The sequence below is a fragment of the Schistosoma mansoni genome (assembly GCF_000237925.1).
Source record: "Schistosoma mansoni, WGS project CABG00000000 data, supercontig 0476, strain Puerto Rico, whole genome shotgun sequence".
In the NCBI taxonomy this organism is placed as follows: Eukaryota; Metazoa; Platyhelminthes; class Trematoda; order Strigeidida; family Schistosomatidae; genus Schistosoma; species Schistosoma mansoni.
The window spans coordinates 1-9934 of record NW_017386300.1 but is presented as its reverse complement, the minus strand read 5'-3'; the positions used below and the strand labels follow the sequence as shown (position 1 = coordinate 9934).

General features: G+C 34.5%; 1 protein-coding gene across 1 annotated transcript; it reads right to left on the bottom strand.

Annotated features, from left to right (window-relative positions):
• Positions 1 to 1789: 1789 nt before the first annotated feature.
• Positions 1790 to 2095, bottom strand: Smp_205640 (unnamed protein product; the record flags this gene model as incomplete). Its single annotated transcript, XM_018792230.1, has 1 exon — positions 1790 to 2095. The coding sequence occupies one exon, from the start codon at positions 2093 to 2095 to the stop codon at positions 1790 to 1792; it is 306 nt and encodes a 101-aa protein (XP_018644755.1).
• Positions 2096 to 9934: the final 7839 nt, after the last annotated feature.

Genomic DNA, 9934 nt, shown 5'->3' with positions numbered 1-9934 from the left:
TAGTAGTAGTAGTAGTAGTAGTAGTAGTAGTAGTAGTAGTAGTAGTAGTAGTAGTAGTAGTAGTAGTAGTAGTAGTAGTAGTAGTAGTAGTAGTAGTAGTAGTAGTAGTAGTAGTAGTAGTAGTAGTAGTAGTAGTAGTAGTAGTAGTAGTAGTAGTAGTAGTAGTAGTAGTAGTAGTAGTAGTAGTAGTAGTAGTAGTAGTAGTAGTAGTAGTAGTAGTAGTAGTAGTAGTAGTAGTAGTAGTAGTAGTAGTAGTAGTAGTAGTAGTAGTAGTAGTAGTAGTAGTAGTAGTAGTAGTAGTAGTAGTAGTAGTAGTAGTAGTAGTAGTAGTAGTAGTAGTAGTAGTAGTAGTAGTAGTAGTAGTAGTAGTAGTAGTAGTAGTAGTAGTAGTAGTAGTAGTAGTAGTAGTAGTAGTAGTAGTAGTAGTAGTAGTAGTAGTAGTAGTAGTAGTAGTAGTAGTAGTAGTAGTAGTAGTAGTAGTAGTAGTAGTAGTAGTAGTAGTAGTAGTAGTAGTAGTAGTAGTAGTAGTAGTAGTAGTAGTAGTAGTAGTAGTAGTAGTAGTAGTAGATCAGCTAATTATCCTGACAAGAAATAAGGACTCAATCCTAAGTAAAACCGAGAGTAAATCTAATGAGGTATTCCTTGATCTCCTAGATTACTTGAACAAGATGCTGTTAGTTCAAGAGGATGTTACCAATTTTCCAAACTTTAAGGAGAAGTACATAAAACAGCACAAATTGAAAGAAATTTCAGCTAACTAATGTTTTTAAAAATCTGAACAACAAAGGGATAATAACACCAGACTTATGGCATAACATACGTTCAGTGGGTTCAGTCATCACTCACTTATATGGATTACAGTAAGTATATAAACCTCGGTTACCGTTAAGACCTATTTTGGAAATGTCTAGTTCGCACTCCTCAGCAGTATGCATCCACGACCTCGCCTCACGAGATCCAAACCCAGGATCTACTATTCCCGCGCCAGAGCACTTAACCGATAGACCACTGAGCCGGTATCCGATGGTGTTTATGTCTAACTCCAACCAATCTACGAAATTGAGCAACCGTTCACCAATTGTCTTCAGTGAGTTCCTATCTCACAACAGACGTGAGGCGGGATCGTGAATGCACACTGCTGAGGAGTCCACAATAAGACGAAACGGCCGTCCAGTGCTTTCAGGTTTTCCCTGATGGTCTAGCTCCAATTGACTCACACATTCAACTATGGTAATATATTTATATTTAGGTAAAAGACTACTAATGAGTAGCTAAAATAGTTTCACTAATGTCTATGGGACTAAATTACCCACTCTAATTATAAATGGTAGGAAGTGGGATTTTGAGATTCGGGAATACACACTCAGCAAATATCAAAGTTCACCTAAAAGAAAAATGTTGCACAATTTTCAAACCATTATGTAACACAGATTACTTTCATTGACAATTTCAAGTTTTAAAATAGCTTTCAAATCAAGAGTTGATCACTGAAATCATAGTAATTCAACTTATTTTGTAAGCCTTTAACTTCAAAATCACTCAATTGGAAAAGTGTGGAACTATTTTCTGTTGAATACATAAAAAATTAGACCAAACAATGATCGATGATGTAAAGAGTTTATTTACAGTATCAAGTATGAATACAGGTTGATTCAGTTCACAAATATTATCAAGTGTAAAAATCGAACATGTAGCGAAATCAATATGGAGAGGAGGCAAAAAATTTAGGTATCTTACATTGTCAAAAGAAGTATAATACAACTGTGTTAGTGTTGTCAATATTTACAATTCATGGATTCCAACGCAATTTCCGACCATTACATCCATCATTCCACCATCGGGCCACTTTCGGAACCCAATATGGACCAAATGCTTGAGATGTATGTGCCAGTAGACACATCGCACATTGAGGTTGTGAATCCCAATCATGTATGATTCCATGACCATGCCATGCAAAATATTCATTATATGCAGTATCATTCTTATCCAAATACTTCAAATAGTCTGCCAGTTTAGCTGGTGATTCGAATTGATCAACGTGAATGAAAGAGTATGGAGGAGCGACTCTTTCATATTCTTCTATCGAGGCACCCATCACAATTGGAAGTATATCGTTTCTTGAAGTGAATAAAAATTGTGATATTCCGTCAAAAATTGGTCTAAACACCAATTTACAGTTTATTCAACAACAAACTGCATATTCAGTAGAAAATAGTATTCATAATATCAAGTTGTATAACACATTGGTAAAGAAATGTCACTAAACAGTCATGAAACACATAATCTTTTCCCCTAAAAGATCTGGAGATCCCACAAGCTAGTCTGGTAGTCTGTTAAACGTCGAATCCTATTGCTCAAACTAGCCGAAAAATAAGGTATTACAACCATTGGAAAGCTTTCGCGTGTCAGCGACTTAAGGATCAAAATCGACTGTTAAAATATCAATTCCCACAGATCAGTGGAATTTATTATGCATGCAGTTATTAATGTCCTAGATAGAAAACATCGAAATAATTTTAAATGAATTAAAAATCTGGACACTACTCACGCATCATTGAATCAGAATGAAATACGGTACGGTGGGAATGATGAATTATGGATGGAGACCAATAATTAATGTATTAATGTAGTGGTCAAAGGCAGTGGTATATACAAAACAAAGTCTATGGAGAGTATTGAAGTCATTGCCAATTCGAACTCGTAAAGTCAAAGTCAGAAATTCCAAGAAATTCTTCAATTTCAATATCAGAACCTTCAATTTTAGTCAAACGACTTTCAACTGACTTTACGACATATATGTCAAATCAATTCCTACCAGGCTACACATCAAGTTATCTTATTACAACCATTGGTGATTTCAGTTATAGGACACGAATTCTTCAGGTGCTCATATCTTTATCAATCAAACCGTAGACCTAATGTTCAACTTGAAAAGCAGGCAGGAGGTGAAGCGAATTATCTTCCACTTCATGTCTGTAACGTGGTTGAAATTTCGAAAAGAAATAGAAGTTTCACATTCGATAAACTCTGAGAATATATGGAGCAAACCCAAAGTATCACATTTTATCAGTGTTGTCACAAAAGTATCCTACACAACGAAATACGATTAGACCTGGAAACAATGTTATGATAGCTAAATAGTGATGAACAGCAAAATACTTTCCTTTAATCACCTATGATATTTCATCACATTTACCGTGTGTTAGTATTTTACACACAGGCATGTCGTTTGATGATATAAAAAATTGATTCTTCTCGGGTCTCTTTTGCAGAGCTTCTAGACATACTGAACTTCTAACTATGGTCGGGAAGCAGATAAAAAAGGGATAGAAGTAATCTTATACATCGTGCTGAAGTAAAAGTTGAAAATAACTGGTTTAGTATACGAACATATGATCAGGTCCTTCGTTGAGCCCATTAGTTCAATGCATTCCCGAGTATCTATTACTATAGGTTAGCTAAGGACATCAATTTCATCGTACATTATGTAACGTGTAATAGAAATAAGATATGCATCTTCATCTTCTAACACCATTTACAACATTCAGTTGTAGATGACAAGAGTTATACACTTAAAACTACTCCATCTTACAGAATATTCAGGTAATCATAATTCAAAACCTGAATTGTTTCTATAAAAAATTGTATTACTTCCTTCTCTATGCCACACACTTAGTTTATGGTTTTATTCAGTTTATTTATTCATTCTCAGTTTTCGCCCCATATTTCACTCATTCATTTAGAAAAGTGATTTTACTTTGTTCTGTTCTATAATAAAATATATTTATTAGTGATAAATTTTGTGGATCGGTTGAAGTTAGACATTAACACCGTGTTGTGTGTGTGGAATCGTAGATGTGCACTGCTGAAACGTTTCGTACCAGGACGAAACGGTTGTCCAGTGCTCTCAGGTTTTCAGTGCTGGTCTAACACTGATCGATTCATGATCTCAACCAGTAGGTCAACAATCTCCACAACCCCATACTGGTAAAAATTATTCTTGAAAATTGGTTTCTAACCTCATTTATTTTTATTTATAACTTTAAACAATGATATTGTTATGTTGCATTATTATGTGCTCATCAGTGACTAATATATAGAGATATTCCCGTGAGTTATAGTGAAATCTAATCACGTTTGAGGTGGTTACTAGCTGAAGGTAATGAAAGATCATTACACAATATCACGAGTTGGTTGAATTTAAAAATGTAGATCGTTAGATACTAGTGCAATGTTCTAAAGATTAAGCACTCGTAGCGAAACCTATGTCCTGGGTTCGATCCCCTGTGACGAAGTTGTAGATATACACTGCTTAGGAGTCTCACATTAGCATGAATCAATTGCCTAGTCGTTCCTGGTTATTCAATGGCTGTATAAATTAAGTTAGTTCTTGGTCTCAATCATGTTCCATATTCTCCACAAACATTACATACCAATCACTTTGATTACATTTTCAAATCACAATCAACTATATATGCAATTACTTATCTAATTAATCTGACAACTAATTATTGGCTATACTTCATTATCCAACCATAGTTATTTAGGTATATTGGCAATAATACTCTGAGTGATAGTTTAATATACACGTTGAATTATCAGTTCTGAAAAAGTACCATTATTTAAATAATTGATTATTTTATTACATAAAGAACATAGTAAACTTTATTATTGTAATTATTACACCTTTGTCTAGTCACTTACTTCAGTGCATTTTTAAAAAGCTTCTCAGTTATATACCATCTACACAAACTATTTTCAAAGCTCAGGTAAAATTTGTAGTTCTCACGAATTAACTTAAAACAGTCAGGCAACAAGGGATCATTTACCAAATTCCTTGGACATATTTTTGTACCACATTTACCATATATATCAACCTGTAAACAAAATGATTCAAAACATACACTAGGACCATTCAATATGTTGTAAACTGCAATATTATAAATGACAATTTTATGACACTTTGATTAAGATCATCAATCGATAGAAGCTAGACCACCACTGAACAGCTGTTTCGTCCTCTTATGGGGCTCATCGGCAGTGCGCATCCACAATCCCGCACGCGAAACTCGAAAACAGGACCTTCGGTCCCGCGTGCGAACTATTAACCTGTATCCGTTGAGCGGATACTATCAACAACAGCCTACTATGGGAAAGAACAAATCAGCTTTCATCTGAAGAGGAAATTAGGAAAAGACGTTGGAAGTGGATATGCCGTACATTTAGGAAATCACCAAACTGCGTCAATCCCGCACTTAGATTCCTGAAGGTAAACGGGAAAGCTCACTTCGCCGAGAATTCTAAGCAGACATGAAAAGGAAAAATAGCGACTGGAAAGGATGGCCCAGGACAGAGCCGGATGGAGAATGCTGGTGAGCGTTCTATTCACCTCCATGAGAGGTAACAGGCATAAATAAGTAATCCATTATTATTTAAACACCTTTTCATATCTTTTAGTTTCTCTTCAAGTCTATCAGAGGTACATATTCTTTCAGTTCTGAGAAACATTAATTTAACAAGTGCATTCTTGTAACTGATTAGACAAAAGCTATTGAAATTGAGATAAATCCCAGTTCATGTCTTTTCTATAAACACAGAATGGAATTTATCTAAATTTTAATAGCGTTTATCCAATCAGTTACAAAAAGGCACTTGTTAAAACACTGCTTCGCAGAACTCGAAGAATATGTACTTCTGATAAACTAGAATAGGAACTAATGAATGTAAAAAGATGTTTAAAGAACAACTGATACTCACTGAGACTTTTTGAAAAATATGCTAAATGTGAAGATAAAAAAAAACCCAAAGGAACTACAATAAACAAAAAACCTATTTTTATTCAACTTAAATTCAGAGGTGGTGATGTCACAAGGTCAATCAGCTTGAGATTAAAACCTGCATTGACAAGAACTTATCCTGCAGCTAAACTGGTTGTCTTGTCTAAAACAACATGTTCTTCAACACAACCAAAGTTCGATAGGTATCCCTTTCATGTTACTACCAACTGTGTAAACAAATTTACATGTATCTACCAAAGCTGTTACATTGGTAGAACAGAAAGAAGAGTCTACGTCCGATTCAAAGAACTTATTCCGAAAATTTCGAGGTCAAATGGATTAGAAGCATTCAACAGTGCCATCACAAAACATCTTGATACAGGACATCAAATCGAAACACTGAAGCCTGTCAATGTAATTAATAAACTATCAAACTCTAATCTTCTGAAATTTACCGAAGCTATAACGATCAAACGTCTAAAAGTGGATCTATGCATCCAGAACGAAACGGCAAAAAAATCTTTCTTTGCCTTGGTAACAGTACACCCCTTTTTGTTACGTCATTCATTATTTCAACTCTGAGTTCTAATCACTAGTTCAATGTTTTGGAACTTTCGCTCTCAAACTTTATTTATTTATCTGAAACAAAGATCATTTATGACCTTATTAACTCTATTAGAATCTACGGTACATCATGATACACATAATCATCTCTAATCACCTTCGTATTTATAAGTATGTCAATATCGGTAATAACTTGGATCTTAAAATATTAAATGGATTGTAAGCAGCTGATGAGTACCTAACGAAATAAAATGAATTCATATTATTCTGCATATTATTCTTCGTTCTTGCACTCTTTAGGATGATAAAAAGGAACAATGTGTATGAAATAAACATTTTGTAATAGCTGACCTATAGCTGATCTATATAAAATGAGACAACTCTGTGTTTGTTTACTCTGATTCCAACTAGCTAGTTAACTACAGTTATAGTTGAAAGCATGAGTCAATTGAAGCTAGACCACCAAGGAAAACCTGGAAGCACTGGACGACTGTTTCGTCCTATTGTGGGACTCCTATTGTGCAAATCCCAACGATAAACACAACCAACTACAGTTATATTTATTTATTTTAAAATTTACCTATAATCTTAATATAGATAGAGACTAAAAATTGAGAGATTCCCTTTTATAATTATATTTGTTCTAGGAACAAATTAGAAATTTATATGTTGGTTTACTTTACTTGATCAATTTTTATGGGTTCGAATCTCGTGAGTGCGGAATCGTGGATGCGCACTACTGAGGAGTCACATAATAGGACGAAGCGGCCGTCCAGTGCTTCCAGGTTTTCCATGATGGTCTAGCTTCAATTGACTTATGATTTCAACTATGAAAACATCTTTAAACGTTAATAAATTATTCAGTGGATATAGATTTTACGCGTGTATAAACTGACCTTGATTTGTTTGTATTCTTATTGTTCCTATGGTTACTCACCATGGTTTTCAAATGTGTTCAATTTAATTTTCTATATAATATGTCAGTATAATCAGTAAACAAATACACACATTAACTTACATCTCAACTATGTATCCTAGTTGAATGGAGCTCTTTATATTCTCATTTTAAATATTCATTCTTTCTTATTGAGTTTCTTATTATTATTTTGAATTAATCTAAATTTATTTGATATTTTTAGAATGAAGGTTTTATGGAGATTGTAGTAATTTCTAACAGTTGAATTGATGAGTCCATCAAATATAGACCACCATCGAAAGCCTGGAAACAATGGACGGTCGTTTCGTCCTAGTATGGAACTTGTGAGCAGTAGGCATCCACGATCCTGCATACAACACTCGAACCTAAAACCTAAGGTCCCACACACGAACGCTTAACCTCTAGACCGCTGAACAACTATCTAACGGTGTTCATGTCCAAGTTCTTTGATATTATTAAATAGGATAGTAGTAATGCTCGCTTAATATTTAAACTGTTCATATTTTTAACAATCGGTTTCTAGGTCAATATTAAGTAACTATTATTCAAAAATTGACTAGTGCATTTTCACGTCGCAAGTGTTTGAATGCACTGGGTGGATTTGGTAACCTTTTATCATTTTGAATTCACTTCTCAAATATTCACTGTCTGAATGGATAAATCATGATTTTTTTACGAAGCTAAACGGGTCTAAATCTTTCAATAAACAAATTAGACCGTTGATGCTATTCCAAGCTGAATTTCATAATACTTACTGAGATATATCTTGAAAGTTCGTTTGCGTATTGTAGTCTAGGACTTTTAGCTCCACAATTACTCACAAACCATGCTACCTGTTTCGATTTACCAGCAGCATAATTTCGAGAAGGCAGAGGATATCTTGTTTTTGGTTCATGATACTTTGAATGTGGTTCATAATAACCGTATGGCGAATAAATCGTTGAATCCAAACGAAAAGATATGGTAAAATTAACCTAAATATCAGTAAACAATATTTGATGAATGTGTCTAATGACATACGTATAAAATAGTAATAATAATAATGTATTCTGAAACTTAGTGCAGATTACACACCGATGTAAAGGAATGATCTGGCTGATACAAACCCCTAAATTTAAAACTAACACTTTCTAGAAGAAAATGAATTACAAATCATTTCAAAGTGAGGATTTTCTACAACTCTAACAAAAATGTGTTTTAGTGAATGTTATGGAAAGTTGAGAAATCTTAGTAAATTGAGTCCATTACAACATCAATGTTCGTTTACACTTCATAGCAAAACAGGTATAGTAAGCATAAAGTTTTCATTACTGTACAAACTGGTAACAATATACAGATTTATCAATCGGATGATGAACTGTAATAGACAGTGATTATTATCATTACTAATTAATGATCTTATATTTGATCCAACTATAGATTATTAACTTTTGAAAGTGAATCATTAGTAGAAAGCGATTTTTCGACAAAAATCACGAAAGCAAAGTATAATTGATATAGACACTTAGGGACAAAATTTAAAGATTTGCATCTGTGGCTGACTATAGTTAGACAACAAGTGAAAATAAGCAGACATTGAGCAATTATTTACTCCTTGTATGTGAATCCCCAGTGGTACGTATGTACGACCAGACCACAGATCAAACCGACGACCTTCAGGCCTCTCAGCGATGATTTATTATTCAAACCACCGAGTTTCATTTCACTGGTTTTCATTTCTAACTTCAGCTAATCAAACAGATCGCGAGATCATCAAGTGTTGTCAGTTGTAACATTTGTTTCGCTCCCTACATGGTTTAATTCCAGTCGTTACAGGAACACAAGGAATCACGTATTGAAGTTACTTGTAAGAAAATGATGATTATTAGCCATTCTCAAAGCGTCTGACTGAAGTCCGTCTGTGATATTAAACTGCAAACTTGACAATCCCCACAACTCTTTGGAAATGAATAACAATATCACCTACAAATTCTGGACTTGTAGAATTAGATGAACATTAAACTCAAGTAAGCGCTATGACAAATAATGTGATTATTCTTAGTCAGGATTATAAAAATTGTTCGCTAAAATGTCATAATTACATCAAGTAAACTATGGATACTGAAACTGTAAGATGACACTATTTAACCAAATCAAAAAACTATTGTAAGTCTATGTTTATTTCGAAAATGAGAGTTTCCGATAATTTTAGAACATTCCGTTGTGATTCTGTTAGAATTAGAACAATGGATGTGGATTCTGTGTTAGTGATTGTTAACAACGATAGTACAATGAGAAGAAAAGTTAAAGCTTTGGGAGCAATTTAACAAACATATATATACATTGTAAGCAGAGATGGATAGTGGCTAGCAGTAGAATCCAGTTTGACGCGCGTTTCGTCCTATTTGGGACTCGTCAGCTGGATGTATCTGCATCTCAGAGTTGATGTTCACTCTGGGACTCGGACCCAGTACCCTCGCTTCAAACACCATCGCGTTATCCACTCGGCCACTGAGTCCTGATAGCCACTTGCTTTTGCGATGGGGTGAAGTTTGAATTCATTTAGTGCTGTTTGTTTGAATCTTCCCATCGATGTGTTAGGACTGCAACTGGTCAGTCTCCCCATCGCACAAGCAAGTGGCTATCAGGAAGATCGGAAGAGCGGGTCAGCAGGAAT